This window comes from Mauremys mutica, chromosome 2, assembly GCF_020497125.1.
Source record: "Mauremys mutica isolate MM-2020 ecotype Southern chromosome 2, ASM2049712v1, whole genome shotgun sequence".
NCBI lineage: Eukaryota > Metazoa > Chordata > Testudines > Geoemydidae > Mauremys > Mauremys mutica.
Genome location: NC_059073.1, coordinates 176067331 through 176082881, shown reverse-complemented (window position 1 = coordinate 176082881; position 15551 = coordinate 176067331). Strand labels below are relative to the sequence as shown.

Sequence of the window (15551 nt, the reverse complement as noted above, 5' to 3'; positions counted from 1 at the left end):
ATAGTTCCATGCAGTAGAGCAGGGTGGTGGGAGAAGGGGCACCCCGACTCTTGAGGCATGGAGAAGGGCCCCTCTGAGCATGGCACCCTGGTGTGCGATTAACGCTCATTTAAAAAAAAAAAGTGTTAATCTGTTTTGAGTTAATCGCATGCGTTAACTGTGATTAATTGACAGCTGTAATTATTAATTTTTATTACAAATATTTGCACTGTAAAAAGATAAAAAAAGGTAGTGCAATTTACAAGTTGAATCATGAAAGGGCTTACAAATGTTTAGCATATCTGGCATGTAAATACCTTCTAACCCCAGCTACTACAGTGCCATGCAAACACCTGTTCTCACTTTTAGGTGACATTGTAAATAGAGGGCAGCATTATCTCCTGTGAATGTAAACAAACTTGTTTGTCTTAGCGACTGGCTGAACAAGAAGTAGGACTGAGTGGAGTTGTAGGCTCTAAAGTTTTACATTGTTTTGTTTTTGAGTGCAGTTATGTAAAAAAAATTCTACATTTATAAGTTGCGCTTTCACGGTAAAGAGATTGCACTACAATACTTGTCTGAGGTGAACTGAAAAATTCGATTATCTTTTACTTTGTAATAAGTCAGTCAATCGCAGTTAAGTCACAATTAACTCAAAATTAATTGCGCTTTAAAAAATTAATTGCAATTAATCACAGTTTTAATCACACTGTTAAACAATAGAATACCAATTGAAATTTATTAAATATTTTTGGATGTGTTTCTCCATTTTCAAATATATTGATTTTTTTTACAACACAGAATACAAAGTGTAAGCTGCTTCCTTTATGTTATTTTTTATTACAAATATTTGCATTGTGAAAATGATAAAAGAAACACTGTTTTTCAATTCACCTCATACAAGTACTGTAGTTCAATCTCTTTATCGTGAAAGCTCAACTTACAAATGTAGATTTTTTTTTTTTGGTTAGGTAACTGCACTCAAAAATAAAACAAACTTTAGAGCCTACAAGTCTACTCAGTCCTATTTCCTAACTAGTCCTTCTAGTCCTAACTAACTCATACAGAGCTCTTCATATAACAAGAGAGAGAAAGAGAGTGAAGTATGGTATAAACATGTTTGCACATATTTAACATATTGTAGGAGTTAGACTTGTGAGCACTGGAAACATCATGTTTATGGAGATTATAGCCAAAATTCGTTAGTCTTACACGGAGGTTTATAAGGGGCAGGGCCAGCTCCAGCTTTTTTGCCACCCCAAGCGGCAAAGAGAGAGAGGGGGAAAAAAAGGCACGATCACCGGCACTTCGGCAGCTGCTCTACTGCGCCGCTTCATTCTTCGGCAGCAATTCGGCAGCCAGTCCTTCTCTCCAAGAGGGACTGAGGGACCCGCTGCCGAATTGCCGCCAAAGACCCGAACGTGCCGCCCACTTGCTTGCTTGCTGCGCTGGTGCCTGGAGCCAGCCCTGATAAGGGGAGAAGTATAACAACATTTGAAAAAATCCCAGATATCTGTCCCTGTGCTGGATCAATTCATTATGATTTCCTTTACATGGAATGCTAAGTAATTTTCTATAGAAATTTCTAAAAAATATATAGTAATTCAGAGAAGATCAAGTCTCAGAGGCTTATTTTAAAAAAAATTATAATTATTAACATATTATTTCAAAATCTTTTCTTCTCTTTAAATATAGTACTTAAAGATGTATTAAAATATAATATATTACACAAATTGTTATAAATACCTCACATACCACCTTGTGTAAGACTTGAGCTATGGTTTGAGGTCAGAAATATTTTTATAATTAAGTGCATTGCAGTGAGTTAGACTGATTATTCTATAGTTATGAGTATTTCAATTTATGCGGGGCAGCCTTAATTTGCTAATTTCCAACATCATGGAGAGTAGAGTAAGGCTACAAATTACCTTTAATTTTGGTACCATTTCCAGAGAGGGCAATAGGATTGGCTTGTGCACTGCAGTGCCCACATTGGGTGTGACCCACCCAGCAGTGCAGGGTACCATATTGCAGTTCACTTTGCTTGTTTTTAAGGCTTCTCATTGAATTGTATCACGATATCAGCTGTCTCTGTATTTGTGAAAATGTGAAAGATCTTTGTTTTTATCAAAATGCTATTGAAGAATAAGCAGTCTCATTCCCTCTGTTCTATGGTAGATACTGAGACAACATATGCAGTTATTCTGGAGTCTGTGTTAGCTGGCCATGAAAATTGGGTATTTGCAGTTCACTGGCAACCTTCTTTTTTGAAAGGTAGGAAGAAAGTACATAAAGTACATAGCTTACCAGATTATGTATAAACATGGTGCTACTATACATTATATACCTTTTTGTGGGCAAGAGTTTCCACAGAGAAGCTATTGGAATATTCTCTGTAATTTTGCAATCAGAACATTTTTGCATGTATCATAAGGTCCTGCTGTATGGTGTTCCTGCTTTATTTGCTGTTGTGCACCATATGATGCTTTGTCTTTTATTGATGTTGCCTTGATAAAAGACAATATGAATATAGTATATGAATGTTTTACATGTAGTACTGGCTTTGTTTGATTTGTGATTTATACAGCTTGTGGTATCTCACTTCAGTTTGTTCAACACAAACTAAAAATAAATTGTAAAGATGAAGATTTGTTTTTAATAATCTCTCCAGAAGATCAGTGTTAACTCAAATGCCCTTCCTTGTTTTTCTTAATATAGAAAAATAGTAGGGTAATAAAATATTGGCATTCTGAATTTTTTTTATTTCAACCTTACATGCATTAGTAGAACTCTTCAGAGAAATCACTTGAATTTGTCTTTTTCAGATATAAATTATTTAAAACTATGCATTCATATTTAATTAGTCAAAGGTAATTGAAAACATTCTTCTTTAGTGCCTCTGCAATTCTGTGTCCCCAGCCATAGTATCAGGGATTTAAACAAAATAAAAGAATAAACTATTTATTCTAAATACGTGAAAGAACAGTTCTTCTTCGAGTGATTGCTCCTATGCATTCCATGTAGGTGTGCGCGCCGCGCGTGCACGGCTCTTTGGAACATTTTTAGCCTAGCAACACCGGCGGGCCGGCTGGGCGCCCCCTGGAGTTGCGCCGCTATAGCGCTAGTTATATACCCCAGCCGGCCCGTCCGCTCCTCAGTTCCTTCTTCCCGCCCGTGACGGCAGTTGGAACTGTGGAGTGCTTGTCGTCCTCCACTTACCTAGCTCACCTTGGTTCTAGTTTGTATTTAGTGTATATAGTTAGTTGTTAAACTCAGTTAGTTGATTAGTTAGTAGTTAGATTAGGGGGAATTAGGGGGGCTTAGCCCCTCTTTTCCCGTCCGGTGCGGGTGTATGCCCAAGACACCGGGATTCAAGCCCTGTGCGGCTTGCCAGCGGCATATGCCCGTTGGGGACCCCCACGACGCCTGCCTTCGTTGTCTCGGCGAGGGACATCGACCAGACAAGTGCCTCATTTGCAGGTCATTCAAGCCGCGAACTAAAAAGGAGCGGGACATTAGGTTGCGGCAGCTCCTTATGGAGTCGGCGCTTACCCCTGCGGTGCCGACTCCTCCGGCTCCGGCGTCGTCCTCGGTGCGGAGTGCTCCAGCGGTCCCCGGCCAGTCCGGTACCGAGACTGTTAAGAAGCAGCCGGCACCGAAGCCCCGGCACCGTTCCCATTCACCATCTGGGAAACGGAAGCCTAAGCCCAAGGCTGTAGACTCTGCTAAGCCGAGACCATCGGTCCAGCAGCCAGCAGCGGCGCCTTCGGCACCGTCCGTGACAGCGCACGGACCGTGCGCGGTACCGTCGACTCCGGCACCGGCTGGGCCGTCGAGTCCGGTACCCCCGCGCTCCCCGGTGCAAGCCGTGGTCGAGCTGCCTCTCCCGTCCACGCCCGAGACGTTCTCGACGGCGAGGGAGCTCATAGAGCTAACAGAGGCACCGAGCCTCCGGCCCCCGGCACCGCCGGTGCGGGCTGTTCCGTCAGCGGGTAAACCGGCCATGGTACGACCGGCCACCCCTGACAAACGGGATAGGAGGCAATCCAGGTCCCGCTCCCGGTCTCGATCCCGGAGACGGTCACCTTCCTGCCGTTCAAGGTCATGGCACCGGTCTCCATCACGGTACCGCTCTCCTTCTCGGCGCCGGTCACAGTCCCGGTACCGCTCCTCATCGCGGTACCGGTCGTACTCCCGGAGGCGTTCCAGGTCCCGGTCCCGCTCTCCGGACCATCGGCACCGAGGGAGGTCCGGATCCCGGCACCGCTCCCGACGCCATTCTCGAAGCCGCTCCCGTCGGCGACGATTGAGATCGCGGTCGACCTCCCGCTACTCTCGCGGTCGGAGGTCCCGCTCCCGCTCCCGGCACCGAGACGATCGGCACCGGTACACGGCACCATCCACGGACAGACTGGTGGCATCGACGGCGCAGTCTCTGAGCGCCTCTGCCCCCCCGTGGCCTTCCCGCCAACCGTCGGTCGCTTCACACGACGGCAGCGGTGCAGATTACCGCGCGGACCCACAAGGACAAGACCTGGGTCCCCAGCAATGGGGTTTCTGGACCCCCTGGGCGGGTCACGAGGCTCAAGGCGCCCCCTTCCTCCCGCGACAGGGGCCTTCTGACCATGGGGTGCCGGAAGCCACCGTCAGTAGGCCCCCTCCATCGCCTCTGGCTGAGGTTCCACCGCCGCCTGTGCAGACGGAACATCCCATAGAGACGGTGACCTCACACCCCATGGACGAGCCTCAGCCTCTGCCTATCGGTCAGGCCCACTCCTCGTCTTCCTCGCCCGACGAGGCGGTGGCGGGATCCTCGTCATCCGATCCCCCGCCGATTGACTTACGTGCCCATCAGGACCTCCTTCGTCGGGTGGCACAAGCAGTTAACCTTCCGGTAGCGGAGGTCGTCGAGGACGAGGACCCGATCACTAATGTGGTCGGAACGGAGGCCCCCATGCGAGTGGCCCTACCGTTTGTTCGGACGATCCAGAAAAATGCCACCACACTTTGGCAGTCCCCGGCGTCCATCCCTCCCACTGCCCGTGGAGTGGAGAGGAAGTACTCGGTACCCCCGACTGGGTACGAGTACCTGTACACCCACCCGACCCCGGACTCCCTAGTGGTACAGTCCGTGAATGACAGGGAGCGAAATGGGCAACCTGCGCCGGCTCCTAAGTCTAAGGACGCGCGCAGGATGGACCTCTTGGGCCGAAAAATATATTCGGCTGGCAGCCTCCAATTATGCATAGCAAATCAGTTGGTTCTCCTGGCCCGCTATGCTTACGATAACTTCGTAGCCCTCTCTAAATTTACGGAGTTGGTTCCAACATCCTCCAGGCAGGAGTTCTCAGCTTTGCTGGAAGAGGGCAAGAAAGCTACCAGGTCCTCCATTCAGGGTTCACTGGACTCTGCAGACTCCGGAGCCAGGACCTTGGCATCGGGAGTGACAATGAGACGGATCTCCTGGCTGCAATCATCCACCTTGCCGCCAGAGGTTCAGTATACTCTGCAAGACTTGCCCTTCGATACTAAGGGCTTATTCTCGGAGAAAACGGACTCCAGGATACAGACCCTTAAGGATGGGCGCATTGCTATCCGTACGCTAGGCATGCATACGCCTGCGACTCAACGGAGGCCTTTCAGGCAACAGCCCTTTCGGCCGTTCAATCAGTCCAGGTCTCGGCCGGACAATACACGCCGGGGCAGACTAAACCGCCGTAGGCCATCGGGCAATTGGCGTACCCAGTCCCAAGCGCCTTCCAAGGCCCCCCAAGGGCCGAAGCAGGCGTTTTGACGGGACGCACGAGGACGGCCCAGCAGTCTCTTCCCCGGATTCTTCCCCATTATTTTTCAATCGTCTTTCCCACTTCCTCCCAGCGTGGTCCCAGATTACATCGGACAACTGGGTGCTACGCACGGTAGAGTCTGGTTACCATCTCCAGTTTGTTTCGCCCCCACCCTCCCACCCACCCACCCCGTCCCTCTTCAGGGACCCCTCTCACGAGCAAGTCCTCCTACAAGAGGTCGAGTCTCTGCTGAGATTGGGTGCTATAGAGGAGGTGCCGAGCGATATGCGAGGCAGGGGATTTTACTCCCGATATTTCTTAATCCCCAAGGCGAAGGGAGGCCTACGACCCATACTCGACCTCCGAGAGCTCAACAAATACCTTGTCAAGCTCAAGTTTCGCATGGTAACCCTGGGAACTATCATTCCCTCCCTGGATCCGGGAGACTGGTTTGCCGCCCTCGACATGAAGGACGCGTATTTTCATGTCGCCATTTACCCTCCTCATCGGCGATACCTGCGCTTCGTTGTCAACAATGCGCACTACCAATTCACAGTGCTGCCTTTCGGCCTCTCTACAGCGCCGAGGGTATTCACCAAGTGTATGGCAGTGGTGGCCGTGGCCATCCGCCGTCGTCGGATACATGTCTACCCCTATCTCGACGACTGGCTAGTCCGAGGACCATCCCGCCAACTGGTGGCGTCCCACATGGCCACGGTCCTAGCCCTGTTTCAGCGTCTAGGGCTCATGATAAATGCCGAGAAGTCGATGTTGACCCCCTCGCAAAGAGTGGAGTTCATCGGTGCGGTCCTAGATTCCAACTTGGCCAGGGCCTGCCTGCCCCAACCTCGGCATCAGTCTCTGGTCTCTCTAGTTCGAGACCTACAAGCTTTCCCACGGACAACAGTGCGTTCCTGCCTCCGCCTTCTAGGCCACATGGCGTCGTGTACGTTCGTCACTCAGTACGCGAGGTTGCACCTTCGCCCATTTCAAAGTTGGCTCGCGTCAGTGTACCGGCCCCACCGCGACTCCATCGATATGGTGGTCACGCCCACGAAGCCAGCACTCGCTTCGCTCACTTGGTGGCTGGACCCAGCAGTCGTGTGTGCCGGAGTCTCTTTCCGCCCTCTTCAACCATCGGCCACTCTGACCACGGATGCGTCAGAGCTGGGGTGGGGAGCGCACCTAGCCGACCTGCACACCCAAGGCCTCTGGTCGCCCCGAGAGCTCTCCCTCCATATCAATGTCAGAGAGCTCCGAGCGATTCGCCTCGCCTGTCAAGCCTTTTGCCCCAGTCTCCAGGGGCGTTGCATCGCGGTGTTGACGGACAACACAACGGCGATGTTTTATGTCAACAAGCAGGGTGGAGCCCGATCTTCTCCGCTGTGCACGGAGGCGATGCTACTGTGGGACTTCTGCATAGCCCACTCCATTCACCTAGTGGCGTCCTATCTTCCAGGGGTGCAGAACACGCTGGCCGACCGTCTGAGCAGGTCGTTCCTGTCCCACGAGTGGTCCCTCCGCCCAGATGTGGTTCACACGATTTTCCGGAGGTGGGGGTTTCCCCGGATAGACCTGTTCGCCTCCAGAGAGAACAGGAAGTGCCACCAGTTCTGCTCGCTCCAGGGTCGCGCCCCGGGCTCCCTGTCGGACGCATTCCTCTACCCCTGGACGGGTCACCTACTGTATGCCTTCCCTCCGTTCCCACTCGTACATCGGGTGCTTCTCAAGCTTCGGAGGGACAGAGCCCGCCTCATACTCGTCGCTCCGGCCTGGCCGAGACAGCACTGGTACACTCTGCTGCTCGAGCTATCGGTACGAGATCCCATCCCTCTGCCCTTATGGCCGGACCTGATAACGCAGGACTTCGGCAGGCTCCGCCACCCGGACCTGCAGTCCCTCCATCTGACAGCCTGGTACCTGAGTGGTTGACCCGCGCGGAGCGGACCTGTTCGGCAGCAGTCCAGCGGGTCCTGCTGGAGAGCAGAAAGCCCTCCACTCGCTCGACCTACCTCTCCAAATGGAAGCGCTTCGCCATATGGTGCGACCAGAAAGATCTGAATCCATTCGTCGTCCCTATCCCAACGATACTGGACTACCTCTGGTCGCTTAAAGAACAGGGTCTGGTGGTCTCATCGTTAAAGGTGCACCTGGCAGCGATATCGGCCTTCAGGCCACCCGTCGGTCACCGATCCATCTTCTCCGATCCTACGGTTTCCCGCTTCCTCAAGGGTCTTGAGCGTTTGTTCCCGCCAGTGCGGGCCCCGACTCCGCCCTGGGACCTGAATCTGGTCTTGGGCAGGCTCATGGGACCTCCCTTTGAGCCCATGGCTGCGTGTTCACTGCTCCACCTGTCGTGGAAAACAGCTTTTCTCATCGCAATAACCTCAGCGAGGCGAGTTTCCGAGCTCCAGGCCCTGACGGCCGGTCCTCCGTACACCATCTTTCATGCGGACAAGGTCCAGCTTCGGCCTCACCCGGCCTTCCTCCCTAAGGTGGTGTCAGCCTTCCATGTAAATCAGGACATTTTCCTTCCCGTTTTTTTCCCGAAGCCTCATGCCTCGAGTCGGGATCAACAGCTGCACACCCTGGATGTCCGCAGGGCCCTTGCGTTCTACATACACCGGACAAAATCCTTCCGGCGTTCGCCACAACTGTTCATAGCGGTTGCAGAACGTATGAAAGGCAAGCCGGTCTCCTCTCAGAGGATTTCCTCATGGGTCACCGCATGCATCAGAACTTGCTATGAGCTGGCTGGGATGCCAGCTGACCGTCTTACCGCTCACTCTACGAGAGCGCACGCCTCGTCTGCTGCCTTCCTGGCCCATGTCCCCATTCAGGACATCTGTAGAGCGGCCACCTGGTCCTCTGTCCACACCTTCGCCTCCCACTACGCGTTGGTGCAGCAATCCAGAGACGATGCAGCCTTCGGCTCCGCAGTCTTGCACTCTGCCACGTCTCACTCCGACCCCACCGCCTAGGTAAGGTTTGGGAGTCACCTACATGGAATGCATAGGAGCAATCACTCGAAGAAGAAAAGACGGTTACTCACCGTTGTAACTGTTGTTCTTCGAGATGTGTTGCTCCTATCCATTCCAGACCCGCCCTCCTTCCCCACTGTCGGAGTAGCCGGCAAGAAGGAACTGAGGAGCGGACGGGCCGGCTGGGGTATATAACTAGCGCTATAGCGGCGCCACTCCAGGGGGTGCCCAGCCGGCCCGCCGGTGTTGCTAGGCTAAAAATGTTCCGAAGAGCCATGCACGCGCGGCGCTCACACCTACATGGAATGGATAGGAGCAACACATCTCGAAGAACAACAGTTACAACGGTGAGTAACCGTCTTTTACTGCTTTAGTTTGTAGAACAATGAATAGCATTATAGAATTCCCCCATCCCCGCTTTCAAGCAATAATAATCTAATGATATATATCCAACACACTAGACTCTCTTTACAAATAAAGAGTTTGGAATTGTGATTCATAACCTTGGGGTCTTTAGTGTTATCAGTGTGTGCTAGCTTTTGTTTCCTCTAAATCAAAACTTTGAAAAAATTGAATAAGTCAATTACCTTTGACTAATTAAATATGAATGCATAGTTTTAAATAATTTATATCTGAAAAACAGACAAATTCAAGGGATTTCTCTGAAGAGTTCTACTAATGCATGCAAGGTTGAAATAAAGAAATTTCAGAATTCCAATATTTTATTACCCTACTATTTTTCTATATTAAGAAAAACAAGGAAGGGCATTTGAGTTAACATTGATCTTCTGGAGAGATTATTAAAAACAAATCTTCATCTTTACAATTTATTTTTAGTTTGTGTTGAAAGAAACAGTATAAATTGCTTATTCTTATACTTTCCTTTAGCATAGCCCTGGTACAAACAAATATTTGAAACAATATTTTAACATACCTTATCAGAGATTTGCATTTATCAAGGGCCTGATCTTGTTAAGGCTGGTATTTATTCATTGTTTACAATGCAGCAGTTGAATTTTCAGCATATTTAGATTTCAATATTGCTATATTCTGTTCAAGAGCATTCTAATTTGTAGTAGCAGAATAATTTATTTTTTGTACTGTAGATGGCATAATACAACAACCAATGAGACTACTGTCTGCATCAATGGACAAAACTATGATTCTGTGGGCTCCAGATGAAGAATCTGGGGTATGGTTAGAACAGGTAAGGGCCAGTTTTTCTTAGCATACCTGTGTAACCTAACATATATTGGGTTTGCCTCAAGTTTCACTGTGATTTTTGTTTTTTGTGCTTTGTTTCTTTAATTTATTGTGGCAAATTTCAGGTAGAATATATTGCTTTGAAAATGTTTCCTAAGTTATATGTATGTTCAGTGGAATAAGAACTGTATGCAAAATATAGAAAAGATAATGCAGAAAACAGTTGTCGAGTTCAAGGGCAACAGCTGAACAAAAGATGTAGTACCTGACAAAACTGAATTATAGCTGAAGTGCTAGTGATATCCTTGGTTAAGGTTGCCATTTTAAATGCAGTTACTCAGTTGTGAATAACATTCTAATTTCCCACTTTTGGGGCTGAAATTTGCAAGAACTGGTTTTGATTGCAAAGTGAATTCTTTGAAGTTTTTACATAAACTGTTAAAACACTCTCTCCTTTGTTCACTCAACTGATATACTCTATGACATAAATAAAACTACATTTCTCAAAAAGAACAAAGTATACTTTGTGATGTAATAGTTTTAATTTTTCTGATGTATGTATTTTCTTTCTTATTTGCAACGTGTGGCAAGCCATAATAAGTTTCTTTATCATTAGTGCATACCACTACAGTATTTGTAATGGTGTTTTAATATATGTTCAACACCTATATTTAAAGTTCCTTTACACTTTCTAAGTCCCTGTTTTCCGTTACTTATAACTTTGCCAGACTTTAAGTGTTTGGGCTAAAATTTTCTATGCTTTGTCTCTGCTTAAGGTCAATTTTTGGATATAGCTATAGATATCAGCAAAAAGTTTCAACCATTTTGAGAATGAAGTTTTAGAAAATAGGTTGTGTTCTTAAGGTTAAATGTTGTTATTATTTCTTTGAAGAGTTATATAGGATCTTTGTGCTTGGGAGTAGGAATTTGAAATTGGCGTGGTGATGCTAATCAGGTCAGAGAGATGCCTTTTGCTATCACTATGAAAGTTCACACACATCTGGCCAGATAACGTCTCTGAAATCATCAGTTGCATATACAGTAGAAACTCAGAGTTATGAACACTTCGGGAATGGAGATTGTTCGTAACTCTGAAATGTTCGTAGTGCTGAACAAAATGATATAGTTGGTCTTTCAAAAGTTAATAACTAGCCATTGACTTAATACAGCTTTGAAACTTTACTATGCAGAAGAAAAGTGCTGGAATTTGTTTTCTTTCCTTCTGACTAAACTTAGGAAATTCCACACACAAACCTACATTAAATGGACTACAGTTGCAAAGACAAGAATTTAAAAGCTAAAAAATACCAAAATTAAGTTTGACCGTGCAACCTTAATACAGTCCCCTTACATATACCGTATTGTCCCGAGTATAGGCCGCACTTTTTCCCCCTAATTTAAGTCTTTAAACTAGGGGTGCGGCCTATAAGCGGGATCTTGCCCAAAAAAACCCAATAAAAATACTTTCAATCCCAGCCGCGGCGGGGAATCAGAGCGCTCTGCGGGCAGCCCGGAGCCCTCTGATTCCCCGCCGCGGCTGGGATTTAAAGAGCTCTGGGCTCCCCGCCGCAGCGGGCAGCCTAGAGCCCTCTGAGTCCCGGCCGCGGCTGGGATTTAAAGGGCTCTGGGCTCCCCGCCGCGGCGGGCAGCCCAGAGCCCTCTAATTCCCCGCCGCGGCTGGGATTGAAAGCGCTCTGGGCTGCCCGCCGGGGCGGGCAGCCCAGAGCACTCTGCTTCCCCGCCGCGGCTGGGATTTAAAGAGCTCTGGGCTCCCCGCCGCGGCGGGCAGCCCAGAGCACTCTGATTCCCCGCCGCGGCTGGGATTTAAAGGGCTCTGGGCTCCCCGCCGCAGTGGGCAGCCTAGAGCCCTCTGAGTCCCGGCCGCGGCTGGGATTTAAAGGGCTCTGGGCACCCCGCCGCGGCGGGCAGCCCAGAGCCCTCTGATTCCCGGCCCGCGGCTGAGATTTAAAGGGCTCTGGGCTCCCCGCCGCGGCAGACAGCCCAGAGCCCTCTGAGTCCCGGCCGCGGCTGGGATTTAAAGGGCTCTGGGCTCCCCGCCGCGGCAGACAGCCCAGAGCCCTCTGAGTCCCTGCCGCGCCTGAGATTTTCTTTAAGTTAAAAAAAGTTAAAAATTTAATTTTTTTAAAATAGCACCAAACTTTAAGGGTGCGGCTTATAATCAGGAGCGGCCTATACTCGGAACAATACGGTATATAATACAATGTATATAATACAATAGTCTTCGATTACATGATCACGCATTTGTTCTACAAGTCCCATTTCTCATTCAGTTCAAGGATGGATAGTGAATGAGGCAGAAGATTGCAAGAAGTTCTCTTGTGTTTAAAGAGCTGGACTGAGCAGGAGAGCTGGGTTCTATACCTGGCTCTACCACAGACTTACTGATTTGGGGAAAGGTCCCTGATATATAGAATCATCGAATATCAGGGTTGGAAGGGACCTCAGGAGGTCATCTGGTCCAAACCCCTGCTCAAAGCAGGACCAATCCCCAACTAAATTATCCCAGCCAGGGCTTTGTCAAGTCAGGCCTTAAAAACCTGTAAGGAAGGAGATTCCACCACCTCCCTAGGTAACCCATTCCAGTGCTTCACCACCCTCCGAATGAAAAAGTTTTTCCTAATATCCAACCTAAACCTCCCCCACTGCAACTTGAGACCGTTACTCCTTGTTCTGTCAGTCAAGGAGGCCACATAAAAATTTCATGAGCAACCTTTCTTTTGGTACCTCTTAATTTTTGTGTCCTTGATTTTGCAACCATAATGTAGTCCTGAGAGAATTCTGTGCCAAAAAACAAAATTCTGCATACAGTATATTAAGATTCTGCAAATTTTATTTGTCAATAAATAAATGTGGCAGTGGGGAGCACAGGTGACTGACTCCACAGAAGTGGGAGATCACCCTGCAGCCCCACCCGTGCTCCCCCCCCCTCCCCGGGACATGGACTTGGTGGAAAGGCTGCACCTGACCCTGACACAGCGCAGGGGCTGAGCCTGTTCCAGAAACACTCCAGGTCCCTGCGACTCCCTGCTAGATGCACCAAGTGTGGGCAGGCAGGCTCAGTCCAGCAGGATCAAAGTGTGGAGGGGTTCAGTGTGGGGAGATCCAGGTGTTGGGCGAGAGGGTTCTGTGGGGGGCAATCTGGGTGTGGGTGGCTCTGGTGGGGGTCTGGGTCCGGGTGAGATCTGGATACACAGGGGCTTGTTGGAAGGCATCCGGGTGCAGGGGCAATGGGACTGTGCAGTGGGGTCCAGGTGAAGGTAGTTAGGGCTCAGAGGAGTGTGGGGGGGCCTTCGTGTGGAGGAATGGAGCTTGGCAGGGGAGGTCTGGGTGTGGGGAGCTCATCAGGGTGGTCCAGGTGCATAGAGGGTGCGGCTCATCGGGGTGGGGGTTCAAGTGCAGGTGGCTCAGTGAGGGTGGTTTGGGTGCAGGGAGTGGGGCACGGTAACGGAGGCCTGGATATGGGGGCATCAGGATGCACGGGAGCTGGGCAGATGGGAGCAGCTCCCCATATAATGACCCCTCCCCCCCCAGCTGAGGAGCAATGGGGGCAGGAATGGCGGGGGTGCAGCACTGGGGAAGGTTTCTGGGGATGGGTCTGACCCAGACCCAGCCGCTCCGTATAGGGGAATAGTGCTCCTCCCCCCACTCCCAACCCAGCCGGGACTAGCAGCTGAGCCCGGTGCAGGGTAGGAGGCTGCCGGGGCTGGGGAGGGCTGGGTTAGGGGGGCTTGGTGGGAGTGTTTTGGGTGTTGGGGGGTGAGGCTAGATGGTTGGCGGTTTGGGTATGGGGGGGGGGCTTCATATGCATGGGGGTTGGGTGGCTGGGGGGTGGTCTGACCCGGCACTAGCCAGGGTGTCCCCAGACACCCTCTCCCCCCAGTGATTTATCTCTCCACTGGCTGCTCTAGGTGCCCGAAACCACACGCCCACACTACTGGGGAAGGACACGTGACCGCTCTTGCGGCTTCCCTTTGCCTCCCCATCAGAAAGTAATTTTTCTGTAGGGAAGCAAAGAAATCTGTGAATTCTGCACACGCAGTGGCATAGAATTCTCCCAGGAGTAATAATGCTCTTTTAATATGTTTTTTGCATGCAAAATATAGATTGTGCTATGTGGCTGAGCTTGGAGTAGGATTACAGCTAATGAAATACTAGTTACTGAGCAATAAATACTTCACTTTCAATTGTTCATTCAGGTCCGTGTAGGAGAAGTGGGTGGTAACACGCTTGGATTTTTTGACTGTCAGTTTAGCCCAGATGGTTCAATGATTCTTGCTCATGCTTTCCATGGAGCACTGCATCTTTGGAGACAGACTCCAGCTAACAAGGTAAAACCATTTTATTGTTTTTACTGTTGAGTAGAAAAATCATGATAAATGTATGTGCACCGAGTGCTATTTAACTTACTTTAAATGACAGAGCCTTTCTTTGTCTAAAGATATCATTCTTCAGGATTCTCAGTTCTGGACCTTGAAAATAAGGCATGCTGGGCCCCTCAAACTCTTAGCCTTTTGGTTTCTAAGGGCTGGTCTACACTACTGCAGTAAATCAATCTAACTTACACAACTTCAGTTATGTGACTAACGTAACTGAAGTCAACGTAGTTAGATTCATTTACTGTGGTGGCTACGCTGCACTGTGTCAACAGGAGATGCACTTTTGTTATGCTTCTCGGGGAGGTGGGGTACACAAATCGATGGGAGAGTGCTCTCTCATCAATTTAGCATGTCTTCACCAGACCCGCTAAATTGACGCCTGCTGCATCAATTGCAGCAGTGCTGACCTACCGGTAAGTGTAGACATGCCCTAAGGGCAATGATAGTGGCTTGGGGAATGAGCTAACTTCCATTTGGGTCTGGGCTGTGGTCCAGCTGCCTCCTCTGAATGTTCACATCTGCTGATAGTCAAGAATCACTGAGCAGCTCCCACCAGGACTTGAGCCTCTTCAGCCCATGCTCTGGCACTTCACTTTGGTCTAACCTTTTGCTGTTTCAGGTATCCTGTTTGTGTCTTCCTCACAGTCAGGTCTGGTAAAGGACTTCTGTATTCAGTTCTATGTATTTTGTATGTAAAAAGGTACACAGAAATAAATCTATTGCTCCTTTTTATGCATGTTCTCTCTCACATATGTGTAATTGATGGTTTCTGTTTTTTTAATAGAAAGAATGGACTCCAGAAGTTGTGATTTCAGGACATTTTAACAGTGTACAAGATGTAAAGTGGGATCCAGAAGGAGAATTTATTATCACAGTTGGTTCTGATCAAACTACTAGACTTTTTGCTCCATGGAAAAGAAAACACCAGACAGAGGTAAGTCTTTGGACGTTTTTGCAAAGGGATGTTAGAACTCAGGATGGATAAAGCAGTTTGGCGCAAGATTAGAGACGACCTGAACAATGGTTATTCCTTAAGCTATGCTAAACTGGGACCCATAGAAGGGTTTTTGTGTTTACATTTTTAATTTTGTCCTTCACCATTTCCTGTTTTCAGTGTTTGTAAGGACAAGAAACTGAAATCACAAAATATTACAGAGGATTTCTGGCAGTATTTGCTGCAGGTTTTTATGGTGTCCTGATCCCTG

General features: G+C 49.0%; 1 protein-coding gene across 2 annotated transcripts in view; it reads left to right on the top strand.

Annotated features, from left to right (window-relative positions):
• ELP2 (elongator acetyltransferase complex subunit 2) overlaps positions 1–15551 on the top strand; it is a 101034-nt gene that overhangs the window by 52406 nt on the left and 33077 nt on the right. The window contains exons 9-12 of one of the 2 annotated variants that reach the window (XM_045007278.1): positions 2155–2253; positions 9853–9953; positions 14167–14298; positions 15131–15280. In XM_045007278.1, the coding sequence (XP_044863213.1) occupies positions 2155–2253; positions 9853–9953; positions 14167–14298; positions 15131–15280 (482 nt within the window). The remainder of the gene's footprint in view (positions 1–2154; positions 2254–9852; positions 9954–14166; positions 14299–15130; positions 15281–15551) is intronic. The other variant, XM_045007279.1, reaches the window with a different exon arrangement.